The sequence below is a fragment of the Sphaeramia orbicularis genome, chromosome 15 (genome assembly GCF_902148855.1).
Source record: "Sphaeramia orbicularis chromosome 15, fSphaOr1.1, whole genome shotgun sequence".
NCBI lineage: Eukaryota > Metazoa > Chordata > Actinopteri > Kurtiformes > Apogonidae > Sphaeramia > Sphaeramia orbicularis.
The window spans coordinates 35,926,428-35,939,566 of NC_043971.1; the positions used below are offsets into that span (position 1 = coordinate 35,926,428).

The 13,139-nt window shown below is 39.2% G+C and overlaps 2 protein-coding genes across 4 annotated transcripts in view; both read right to left on the reverse strand.

Annotated features, from left to right (window-relative positions):
* Window positions 1-6,785: 6,785 nt before the first annotated feature.
* On the reverse strand, window positions 6,786-8,816 carry dkk1b (dickkopf WNT signaling pathway inhibitor 1b). Of its 2 annotated transcripts, none has more exons than XM_030155193.1 (4): window positions 8,302-8,816; window positions 8,028-8,169; window positions 7,705-7,839; window positions 6,786-7,600 (listed from the first exon to the last, which is right to left on the reverse strand). In XM_030155193.1, exons 1-4 carry the CDS (start codon window positions 8,713-8,715, stop codon window positions 7,335-7,337), a joined length of 957 nt encoding a protein of 318 aa, XP_030011053.1. In that variant the 5' UTR covers window positions 8,716-8,816; the 3' UTR covers window positions 6,786-7,334. The 2 variants fall into 2 exon arrangements, with proteins under 2 accessions (XP_030011053.1, XP_030011052.1); XM_030155192.1 differs by having other exon boundaries at window positions 8,028-8,172; window positions 8,302-8,812.
* A 3,159-nt stretch (window positions 8,817-11,975) lies between these two features.
* prkg1b (protein kinase cGMP-dependent 1b) overlaps window positions 11,976-13,139 on the reverse strand; it is a 174,395-nt gene continuing 173,231 nt past the window's right edge. For both annotated transcript variants that reach the window (XM_030156607.1, XM_030156606.1), the window contains exon 18: window positions 11,976-13,101. In XM_030156607.1, coding sequence (XP_030012467.1) covers window positions 13,003-13,101 — 99 coding nt within the window. In that variant the 3' untranslated portion in view covers window positions 11,976-13,002. The remainder of the gene's footprint in view (window positions 13,102-13,139) is intronic.

A 13,139-nucleotide genomic window follows, 5' to 3' on the forward strand; every position in this document is an offset into this window, starting at 1 on the left:
TATTTTTTATTTTCATTTATATTCAAGGCAAAGCAAATTTATTTGTATAGCACAATTCACACACAGGGCAATTCACAGTGCTTTACAAAAATGGGAAAAAAATACAAAACCACACAATTAAGACATAAATAACAATCAATTGAAATAAAGTGAAAGAAAATTAAACCAGTTCACCAGATGTTAACGTTGTTAGGCGTCACCTATACATATAATTTCACTGTACGTATAATATTAGATGCAGATATAGACTGTATATCAACATTAGTCAGAGGTGCCTTTTCAGAAATTAGGATCATAATTTGTAATGTTTTTAATGATTAGGGTTAGACTCTGACAGCAGTCAGTTATAGGGGAAGCTTCCAGGGACGGATTTTGGATGTATAAACAAATATAAACAAATTTATTAAGATTTAAAGGTTCCGTATGCAATTTTTTAGTGAGTTCTCCTCGTAAATTTTCAGATTGTAAACAAATGGCAATAACACCACCTCACCCTCCCCTATGTTGAGCGCAAAAACAGCAAGGATCTTGTTTGTTTTTGTCCGTTCTGTGACTTATTAAAGACAACAACTGCTCCAAATTCAAACATAGTAGGTGACAGTATATTAACACTAGTTAGACACTACTTAATATGATACAAAATATTTACATGAATTAATACATGATGGTACTAATAAACACGAATCCGCTTTTACTTGGTCGGCATGTTTGTTGTTGCGGCTACTGCAGCTGCGTGGAGCTCTGCTTCCCACAATGCACATCGCGACAAATTACCGAAAATGCCCGAGTGACCTACCTGCTCTGTTTGTAAACAAATGGATTGTTTATGGTGGAGTACACTTCAAAATTGTTCACCATGAGGGAAGAGATTCAGGTGTGTGATCATGGAAAGACTTATGGATTTGTGATACTTTGGCTATGACTGGGGTTTTACAGATTTGATGAAAAACTGGTGGCGAAAATCATACACAGCTTTAAGCAAAGTAATACTTCTAGGACCTACTTTCTTTGTAACTGTGTTCATGCTACAGTAGTGGGTTGTGCACCTCATAAGTACACAAAGTAGTGCCATAGCATGCAGAGGTGTTGAGGATGGTGTGGATCAATGTTACTTACTTATTAACAAAACCATCCATGCACTAACCCAGGGGTGTCAAACTCATGTTCTTCCAGGGGCCACATTCAGTCCAATTTAATCTGAAGTGGGCCGGACCAGTAAAATAATAGCATCATAGCCAATAAATAATGACAACTACAAATTGTTTTAGTGCATAAAATAACATTCAGTTATGCCAGTTTTTACATTTACAATTATCCAAACAAAAAGGATGGTAGTAACCCACAAAAAAAGAAATTTGTTAAGAAATATAAGTGCAATTTTATCAATATTATGCCTCGACTTATCATTTATACATGTGCGTTATATATGAGATCTACAAAGGCACAAAACATTTAGTAACAGGCAAAAAATTTTTAAAATTGCACTTAATTTTCTTTAGACATTTCAGGTTGTTCATATTTGTTCAGATTATTCACATTATATAGTTAAAGGGTAGTTTCTTAATGTAAATATTTTCATAATTTAATGTTTTTTACACTAAATCAAAGACAAAAAAATGGTGTTATGATATTATTTTTGAGTTCAATGCCTGAACTTGCACTTTGCAAATTCATCCCGTGGGCCGGATTGGAATCTTTGGCGGGCCGGTTTTGGCCCCCGGGCTGCATGTTTGACACCTGTGCACTAATCTGTACCAGTTTTCTTCAAACATGTGTTGACATTCCCCTGACTATGAGACCAGTCAGATATAGTTTGTCTGTTTTGTGTTCTCTATTGGATTTCCCTGATAGTGTTGACCCATACAATACATGCACAGATGGAGAGACGGAGGGCTGTCCAGCAGAACTGCAATATAATACACAAATAAGAGTTGAATGAAAACAATTGTCTGTGGTACAGTACCTGTGGGATGTAACACGACACTCATTCAAAGTCCGATACGTCACCATCCTGCTCTGAGAAAACTCTTGTTTCCTCTGTTATGTTGACATCATTCTGTATTTAAATCAGTAGAGCAAACCTGTTCTCCACCTGCATTCACACACTCAGCACCTTGTACTGAATGAGTTGGTCTTTGTTTAAATACTGTATTATTTCCCAAGTACATGGAGATTTCCCCTTATTGCTCAATCAGGCAGATCGTCATCACACAAAGATGAATAGTGTTCATTGTGCTTCTTCTCTTATGAAGCGGTTGATGCCAGCACCCAGAAGTTTGACACCTCCCTGTGAAATTTTGTTTACATAAGAGCTTGGTTTTCATCCGAATCCTCATTCCAGAAGAATGTGATCTCTTTCATCTGACAAAATAACATGCATCGCCTCTGTGTACACTGCCTCATTTCTTTACCCTTTTATCTCTGATGGTTCACTCATGAGTTTGTTAACTCTGTCAAGAGTGTTTGGCAGCGGTGTTAGAATAACAATAGCAGGTACTCCAGGCACTCAAGCAGAGAAAAGCTTTATTGTAGCTCTTAGATTATGAAGCCAGATAGCAGACAGATATAAACAAATGAGTTTGTGGTTTTATTACCAACAAAATGATAACACTTTTTGGGCAATTGATGTTTCACTTCAAGCATTTTGATATAGATACATCCTTTCTTTCATTCCAAATGAACTCAAATAACAAAAAGCAAAAACAAAAGCCTTAGTCTGGGTATTTATCAGAAAATAAATAGCAACAAATGCTGTAGTTATATGCTCCTAGTTTTGGAGATCCTTCTGAAAACAACCCTACCTCTACAGTAGCATGAAAACGCATGTCAGTGGAAATGCTGATTCATTCTTGTGGCATGACAACACCAAATGCTGTTGGTTAGGATGCCGCTGCGTGGGTGAGCATGCTGTTACTCTAAAGCTCTCACACCCCGAGATCCACCGGAAAGAGGGTGTGTAAATGTACGTGTGGACATATGTGAATGTGTTTGCATGTGTGTAATAGCTGTGTGTGCGTGTATGGGCATGTGCAGGCATGATAGTGTGTGCGCGTTTATGTGTCTGAAGTGTTGTCGTGGATGCTGTTGTTGTTTCTCTGGAGCCCACTAAATGTACCGTAGCTGCATGTGACACACACACACACACACACACACACACCTACACACACACACACCTACACACACACACACAAACACACACACACACACACACACTGGCCTTCCTGCAGTTCGGGCACATGCCTGTGGCCTCTGTTAGTCTGTGGCTGGTGTAATGATGACAGGCTCTCACACACACACAGATTCCAGGACCCCCACAAACATGACTTGGCTGAGGCTGTACGGTATATTGTACTGCTGACAATGCTCCCATTACTCTTAATTACGCCAAAAAATGGACACTAAATTGTTTAAATGGATTGTGTCTCTGTCTGGCTGCCTCTTACCTAATGCATTTATCATCAACAATACAGAAACTAAAATTCAGATGATTATATTTACCCTGCATAAAATAAAATTGCAAATACTCTAAGTATTTTAAGTGCCCCATTCAGTTTTCCTGTCATAGAACTATATATAGTCTGGATGATCATGGACATATGCTTAGACGGCATAAAGACAATACCCAGTGAAGCACTGAAGCCTCATTTTGTTATTCAGGTCGGCGCCATCTTGACATGTTGGACCAAGAAATGACCAAGAGGGCGGATATAAGGAAGCACAAAGGATAACACGACAACAACTGGAATTTACTGACACAGTAAAATGATAAATGTCACATAACATGTCCGTGTTTGTCAGAAAAAACTGTTTTATTCAATAAAAAGAAGCTGAAAGTCCAAGTCAAGAAGCAAGTGAGCTGTCAATCAACTGCACCTGTCAATCAAAGTCTGCACAGTAAAATCTTAACACTCCATTTATTAGAGTCCAAACAAAGCAAATTAGACGAAAATAACTATAAAAACCAGCTGCATTTTAATCCATAAAGACCTAAACAGCCACCGACAACCAAAACCATCTACTGATCTAAAATGTTTAATAACTTCTGAACCACTAATCCCATCAATACATGTAAATAACTGGTGTAAAATACAGTTTGTCATCTTTTCATGGTCATCAGGTATGACCCATTTGGACATTCAGAGGCTCCATAGTGAACGTGGAAACACTGTCATCTTCTACAACATTGATTCACCAGTAAAACCCATGGAGTTGGATCAATGACAGTGGATGGACACACTTGTTTTTATGTTCAGTTAATGATAGATTTTGCTAAAAAAAAAAAAAAAGTAACTTCTTCAGTTTTCTCTGTTTTTGATATAACAACCCTCAACTTTAATCTGAGCTTTTATGACCATCTACATGATTGGTAAATAAAATATAGGAAAATACCTGATGTTCACTGAAAACATAAAATACATAGGATTATGTCATGATAAATCACCTAAGAAAAGTTGAATATAGAGAAAAAAACTGGAATTGCCACATTAGTAACACTGGATCTTTATGGGTTAAGAGAGGTTGCCATTTTATTTAGTTGGAGACAGCTATTAGTGATGTAACACTTCAGGATACTTCCATTTAGCTTCAGTTTCAACCTGAAGACTTTTAATTGTGTTTTATTAACTGTTTTTGTGTGTTTGTGTTTGTTATCTTGCCTTTTAGGGACACCGGAACAAGCTGTAAACCTCACATGTACATAACTGCTTATAAATTTGATCAGCCAAACATTTGGGGATTTATACATCAGTCATAAGAAAACATTAGCATTTGTTTGCAGGTATGTTTATGCATCTGATTAACCCTTAAAGACCCAAACATCCACCACTGACCAAAACCATCTACTGATCTAAACTGTTGATCCACTAATCCTATCAGTACATGTAAATAATTGGTGTAAAATGCAGTTTGTCATCTTTTCATCGTTATCAGATATGACCTATTTGGACGTTCAGAGGCTCTGTAGTTACTGTGGAAACACTGTCATCGTCTACAACATTGATTCACCAGTAAAACCCATGGAGTTGGATCAATGACAGTGGATGAAAACACTGGGTTTATGTTCAGTTAATGAGAAATTTGACTGAAAAAGTCACATTTTCTTCATTTTTTTCTGTTTTGATACAATAACCTTTGACTTTACCCCAAGCTTTTATGAACATCTTCATGATCACTCAATTAAACATCTAATAGATGATTTTCACTGGAAAAAATGCAAAATACAGAGGGTAATATGATAATAAATGGTGATAAATCACATAGGTTAAATAGAGAAAAATTCATTTGGAAACAGCCATAAAAGTCACACTGGGTCCTTATGGATTAAATTACTATACTTTTTTACTGCTTGTTGCTACACTATAATGGAAATATATAAATATTTTCTCTGAAGTCACCCATGAGTAGGCTGTACCAAAACAATTTAGCTGCAGGCCATGAAACCAAAACAGTAAACTGAAACCAAAACACATTATGGATCTAAGAGCAACTGCAGGGTGGAGTGAAAATAATTTCCATTCTTCATAGAAACACCTTTGGCTATATACATCATTACTTGATGCATTACTGTGAATATAAATGGTGAATTTGCTCGGATTGTTTTTAGTGATGCATTAAAATCTAATGGGTATAAAGACGTTTTGGCTGGCTGGTCTAGAATTTAAGTGTAAATAGTACATGTAGTCAAGTACTATACTTAAGTAGTTACATTCCACCACCGGTCCAGAATGACAGCCAAAGTAAACCTGAACTTGTCTTGTTATTTAAAAAAAAAAAAAAAAAACCTTCAAATTGATGTCTGTGGATGTAAACAGATGAAGAGGTTATCTCACTCGGTCAGATATCAAGAGTGTTTTGTGCTCCTTTTGATGTGACAAGAGAATCAAGCAGAAAGTACAGTAATTTCCTTGCCATCTTCTAATCTAAACAGGTCTAATTATAGGCACCAAGGTGTATTTGGGTGGATTCATAGCCTACACATTAGAGCACATCCATTGCACAACAGGCAGGAAATGGGGTGTGCTGTGCAACAGGAGATTGAAAATGAAGATTTTTTTCTTCTTTTTTTTCATTGCATCATTCAAAGTGCTGCAGTGCACCTCATTTAATAAATCCTTGTGTAGATTGAGTAAGATGAAGTAATTAGAGGCTTTAGTTTGGGGAGCTAGCTATCTGCTCTGCTGAACATGAAGGCAGGAAAATTATAATTAGAAACTAGCCAGCAACACCAAAGGGTTAGGTGGCAAACACTTGCCAGGACACACACACTTTGTTATTAGCTCTTTGCAGTTATCATTTGATATAGCAGCATCCTCTCCTGCTTTTAATTTATCTGATGACACAGCCCTGTGCACGGACAGTCCTCTGCTGCCATAGGCTGGAACAGGATGTGGCATGTAGAGGCTCCGGTAATAAGTTGTATGTTTGTTGTAAGTATTTGTGTTTGCCTGCAGATACTTAGGCAATTGTCTATAATGAGCATGACCTGCATATCTGGGCCAAAACATTTAAACCATCCTCTCAGGCTCAACCACTGATTCGTGAAGAATGGAGTAAGAGTGTAACACCACAGAGTAACTGCTCAAATACCTCTGTCCTTCCAGAAAGGGTTGATTGTTATTGTGGAATTCCAAAAACATTTCACACTATTGCCCATTGTTCAGTACATATTTGGTAAACTGCTGAGACATTAAGTACTACACAAGGTTTACATTCAGCAATTCTGTAGTGAAACCTTTCTGAAATCTCTAGCCTGAGACTTCTGCTGTGAAATAATGAAAAATCCATGATCATGTTTGAGTATGTTTAATAAAAGAAATATACGTATTTACATTTTTTACATGTAAATTAAAAATATAGTAATTTACACAGTATATAACATTACGTTGTGTACACATTTACATTGTGAATGTAACCATGCAGCACCATGTCCTTATAATACTGGTGTTGACAAATAGTAATTAAGTGCCACCTCCAGGAAATATTTACAATACAGTAATTTACTGCAATAACCGAGGCTTGAAGTTTCATAAAAAGAGAAACAAAACTGCACTGCCATTTTCGATGACATGAATCGATCTCCCCAAGACTTAGTCACTTTCTAACTTCCAGTTTGTTGTTGATGAGGGACTGGATCAGTCCACCCTACACTTTTCGCATCCCTCCGGGTGTATCACCTTTCCCAGGAATCATGTCTATCCTTCCGGCTGCTGTGTTTGTGTCAGCAACTTTGGCAGGAAAGGATGTCTTAGGTGTTGGGTATCTGTGTGTCAGCAGTGTCTGTGACTGATTTGTAGGTTTGCAGGGTGTGTGTGTCTCTGAGCGTCCACGCGTTTGTGTCAGCGTCTCTGACAGGTGTGTAGGTTCCGGGCTGCCGTCCTGCTGACACTGAGGTCTCGCTCTCCTTTCTCTGGTCTGCAGGCCAGGCCGTCACCACAGTCGCAGCGCTGGAACAGCTCCAAACCGTGGGTGCCTTTCCTGCGGTGGCGCGTACACACCTGGCCTTCTGTCAGCACCGGCTTACAGATGCGAGACCAGAAGTGTCTGGCACAGCACAGACCCTCAGAGCAGTCTGTGGATCGCAGACAAGTATCCCCCTCTTGGCCTGGAGAGAGAGAGAGAGAAGAGAACATCCATGTCAGAACATTTATACGAAGCACAAGACATCTAGAGTCACTTCATTCTAATAGGACGTCAAAGTGTGGTTACCTTTAACAGCATTGGGCTGGTGGTTGTGGGTAGAGGGAGGCTTCTTGCTGTGATGCTCCATGGTGTTGTTGTGTTTGTGCCATCCAGGGATGATGGATGCATCTGTGCTATCTATGTCATTTGCCTGACAAACACCTGAAAGGTCAGAGGACAGCAGGGATAAGCTGATTAGAGCAGGTAATGCAGTGTTCACATCCTCCATCAGGCATCCACATTCATCAATACACTGACTCAAGGGGAGGTTTTTAATTTTCCTACATGAATGAATCATCCAGGTGATAAGTGTGCAGTTTTAGTGCTTAAGAAGGGCTATTCTTGCTCACCGTTGCTGCAGCGGTTTCCAGCACAGCACATAGAGTCCCGTGAGCAGCGCTTCCGGCTCTTCCGGCAGGGCAGACAGGCGCCGCGGGCGTCGTTACAGAATTCATCACCTCCGCAGTCTTCATCATCCATGCACACACTGGACTGCTTTAGGATTAATAAAGACAAAAGAGCTGAGTCAGAGGTGGAGCACTGAGGTAATACTCAGACAACTTTACGCATATTGTCAAGTCGTGGCGCACTGGAGTGACATTTACGCACGGGAGAAATAATTACCTGCAAGGTGTCCACGGGAGATTTGTGTCCAATGCCGGATGGTGAAGTGCGCGGACTCGGGCTGACAGTGTCCGCTCCTTTCCCAGCCGAAGTACCGGACAAGTTTTTGATGGCGTTGGAGTTCATTAGAACTGTCCCCGCGTAAACTTCCCCAAGGTATCCAAAGAGCGTGACACAGACAGCCACGAAGCACTGCACTGACAGCATCTGCATGATTCTCCACTCAAATGAAGCTCTCTGCGGTGTAGCAAGGAAAAAAAATCCCTTCCCCTCTGATTCAGTAAAAAAAAAAATAACGGTGTGACAAAGTCCAAGGCGGCCTTGAGTCCTGAATCCAAACTTTCCAGAGAGAAGTTTCGGAACGATGCTTGGAGGTCTCCTGACGCACAGCTCTGGGATGATCTCTTTATACATGTGGACCTGTTTGTCTTCCCGCCCCTCGCTGTGCACAACAAAGGCGGAGGGTGGAATTTCAAAGAGAGCCCCACTGTACGGAAATGGCCATCTATTCTCCCTGCACAGGACTGAGTTTCACAATGTTTGTGTAATGATAATGACCTGCGATGTCTGACTGAATTCCCATCACTTGGTGACGCAGAGTGTAAATAAAGTGCACCCAAAGTCCAAACCCACAGGAACAGGGGAAAGGCTTAGGCATTCAGAGTTTTATATGGAGAAATGTGATTTTCTGCATGTTTTGTTTTGTTTTGACATTAACATGTATTATCCTGCGACAAATAAAAACTATAATTTTAGGATACTGTGGTTTGGTTGGATTTGTCTGAACATTTTTAATAACTGATTAGGACTGAAGACCTCTAAAACATACATGGATGCTTTCTATCCTTAATTCTACAGCTCAAATAATAAACTCATATGCAGTATTTATTTTTCCTTTAAAGATTTCCCCTCATTTCTCTTCATAAACGCCGTTTTCCTGTCTTAATAGAAACTATTGGTTGTTCCATTTTCTTTGACATTCAAGCAGCCTGGCTGCCCTTTGGCTGTGAAGACAGTGATTGAAGTTATTTGCCTCGATTAACTACTTCATTTGATCCTTGTGATAGCAAAGGGGGCAATTATCCTCCAAAGTGTGCTTGATTACACCAGTGGCGGACATCAATGTGTAGGATATGCAGACCATTAAGGGGTGTGAAAAGTTTACCGAATTAATGGACTTCCGTGGCGAGGCCTTTCAGGGTTGACTGGCACTTCGAGATTAAAGACAACTCTGATCTCACTCTGACCCTATGAGCTCCTGCACTGTTAGAAATGCGCCCCATCACCACCCCCACAGCACCAAAACACTTAAGTCTAAACCCAAACTGAACCCAAACAATAGAATTCTGCATAAATGCATTAGTTTTGGTCATATATTTCTCTTTATTTAGGCGTCACATGAATGGAGGGCAGTGATGCAGAGGTAAATATACAGCTGAAATAGAATATTGAAAATTAGTTGTAGCCTTCAGGAGAGTAGAAGTCATTCTCCTGATGATGGTTTAGCCTAAAAGAAAAAAAATAAATATGTGATTTAACTGTGATTATGAGGTTTCTTTCCGGTGCGTAAATACGCGGTAGAACTGTGCGCTTTGGCTCTGGGTGAAGGGATCTTGACACTTGTACGTCATCTGCTGGTCATGTACGTTTGTGTGCGCGCATCGTGTGTGCGCGTGGTATGTGGTGTTTGTGAGACAGACACGGAGATGTGCCGTAGACACCTGACAAGCACTTTGCACGTTTGCTGTATATCTTTTGAAGTAAAGCTTTTATCTCCACTTTACTAAATGTCAGTGCTGGTAAGGTGAGCCCCTTTGATGCACTCTGATCCTCTTTGATCTTGAAGAAGTGTCACCCTGTTGTTAGGGCTGAAGCCATTTCCCTGTCCCCCAAAACAGATCTGTTGTGCGAATAACACCAGGACCAGAGAACCTGAATCATCTGCACTTACCATTAAGTGGATGCCACTCCAGGACTCATTATTATTAGATCTGAGGCAAACATTGACCAGTTTACATCAGGCTGGTGGATTGAAACGTCAGTCTTACCTACAGCACCCTCTTGTGGCAAAATCAGAGAATGAAACAGTTGGAAAGTAAGGAGTTGAGTAAAATGACCAAGAGACAGACATCACTCAAAAGTATTATTTTACTCTATAATTTTAAAAACTTTTACACGTGGCACTCAGCAAAATTAATTTACTGCAAAAAAAAACAAAAAAAACAAAACATAACACAAAGCAAATACCAGGTAACATTGCAGAAAGTGGTCGATATCTGACTGAAAACCAGTGATGCTATACATAAGGCTTTGCGTTGAACAGAACCTGCCTTCAGTACTGGAAAATACTCACGGTCTGTCAGTGAAACTGCACACATCTTCACCAATATGGTGATATTCTCTAATGATTTATTTGATGCTAATGTCAATCTGTTTGGATTCCTGGAATGAAATACGAACCGAGCCGTTCAGCTTCATTTAAACCAGACAATAAAATTAGAATTCAGATGTTGGTGCAGTATGATTAACGCTGTCGTACCCATTAAACACTGTCAACGGTGATAAACAAGAATATTATTTTCATGTTGTTGAAATGTTAACAACTGCAAATCATTCCTGCCATCTCTAAATGCCCATAGTTTAAGATTAAAAGGATTGATGGATGGTTTCTCTTTGCTTGTGATTCACTGTTGCGGTTGATTTATTACAATCTCATCCATTAGATATCTAGAGAAAAGCATGTCAGTGCAGCCATATCAGATATGATCGATTGTTGTAATTTTCATGTTCCTGTTAGATAAGTCGAAAAGGTAAGAAGTAAAATAATTTCATATACACTTGTGTCAGCCATCCAAGGACTAGAAATTCTCTTTCCATAGTGATAAATGTATTTATTAGATATAATAAAAAAAAAGAGAGAAGCAGCCATCTAAGAGGACACATAAGTGTTTGAGGTGTATATGTGTTCATGCAGCATTGAAAAGGTCTTGTGATGTCAATTTTGTATGCCATTGATTTAAGGCACTTACATTTTTTTCTGATTTTATGCTGTTATTTTTTTTTAGGACATGAGAGGTGATGAACTGGGTGAGGGATTATGGTAGAAGTGATCAAAGTTGCAGGTAATCACAAAAAAAAAAAAAAAAATCCTTTGTTTTCTATCACCAGCCATCTTTAAAGAATATTTTTTAATTTGTGCAAGATGAGGATGACAATGATGTGAAGCGGAGATAATCTTAACAAGTAACCGTGATTAAAGGAAAGAAAAAGATGGTGAATTAATTATGGATGCACTTAATATGAAAAACATGGTCGAACCTGTTTATAAACTTTTGAGAATACCACTTAGCACAATGCGATAAGGTGTCAAGTGATATAAAACATCAGTCAAGTTAGCAAATTGACATTAAATCTCCAATTTTCTAAAGAAGGAAGTCAAGTACATTACAAAGAAACCAAGCACAAAAGAATCACTATACAAAACAATAACCAGTACTGTCATGTCACTGCCTAATATAATTTATCAATAACAGCACCAAAGACATTGAAACCATGTTCACAGTTATGTCAGATCTATACAGGCATGGAACAGAGGACTTCCGGTTTGGTTGACAGGGAAGAGGCATTCGGGTGATTAGAAAACAAAATTAGCGCAGAAGCATTCAAGTGTGATTTTTTTTTTTCCCCCAAAGCATATTAAAGAACAAAAAATATGAGTGTGATTTCATCTACTGCTAAAACAAGCTGCAACTGCACATTTTCTCAGTTAATGGTCTTAAGTGCATAACGACACATTGCTTCATGGTAATACTAGTTGACATTTCCCGTGTGTCGGTGTGCGATTCCTTACATTTGAAGCAGGGCACTTGAAGAGTCATGTCTGTTTCAACTGAACGCACAGTGTTTGTGCTTCTTCTCAAAGTAAGTTGACATTATATAAAGTGTACTAAGTGTTGGGTTTCAGCCATGTTGCGTTCATGTGTGTGGAGATCAGATGCCATGTTTCTAATGTTATGTACTGTACGTGTGGATGTGTTATTAGAAAGAAAATCAGTGACATTCAGATTAGTCTTGAGAGCACTTGATATCGGGTTTTTACTCGCCAACCTCGGTGTGTAGATCTGCTTTCCTTCAGTGAAAAGTTGTAAAGACTCTGTTCAAAATGCCAGGGAGCAACTGCAAAAAGTCCAGCAAATACTGAGAAACCCCAAAAAAATCATCGCTATCAGCCTCCATCTCATTTTTTTTTTTCATCAAAGTTTTCACGCTCATCTTAATCCTAAAACTTAGAATAGATAGACTCTGAACATTCATCCTCTCTCTACACAGCTTTCCCTGTTCGATAGGAAAAACCTGGCTCCATTATCAGCCTTGGGTTTTTTTTTTTTTTATTGTGTGTATGTGTGTATATCCCTGCACTTTCTTTGCCTTTGCCTTTCGAGTCAGGTGTAAGACAACACTGAAGAAGTGCTACAGCAGTCCCATTATAAATGCTTGATCCAGAGCCACAGTGAAATAAAGGCATATCGGTGACCCAGAGGGTTTGCCATCCATCCGTTTATCTTTTCCACATCTTCTCTTTCATTTTTAATGCAGTTTTTTTTTTGTTTTTTTTTTTTACAACACAGCTATGTCTTCAAGATGACCTCCAAGCCAGCAAAAGAAGAGTTTCTTTAGGGGTTTTTAAGTGGGAGGAGGGCTTCAAAAGTCAACATCCCAGCCAGAGTTGTCGTCAGGGGGCGGGTCCTCGTTGTCTTCTGGGAAGCTGTCGAAGTTACTTGTGTCGACTGCTGATGAGACCTGAAAGGTAAACGGAGAAATAAACCCAACAGAACATC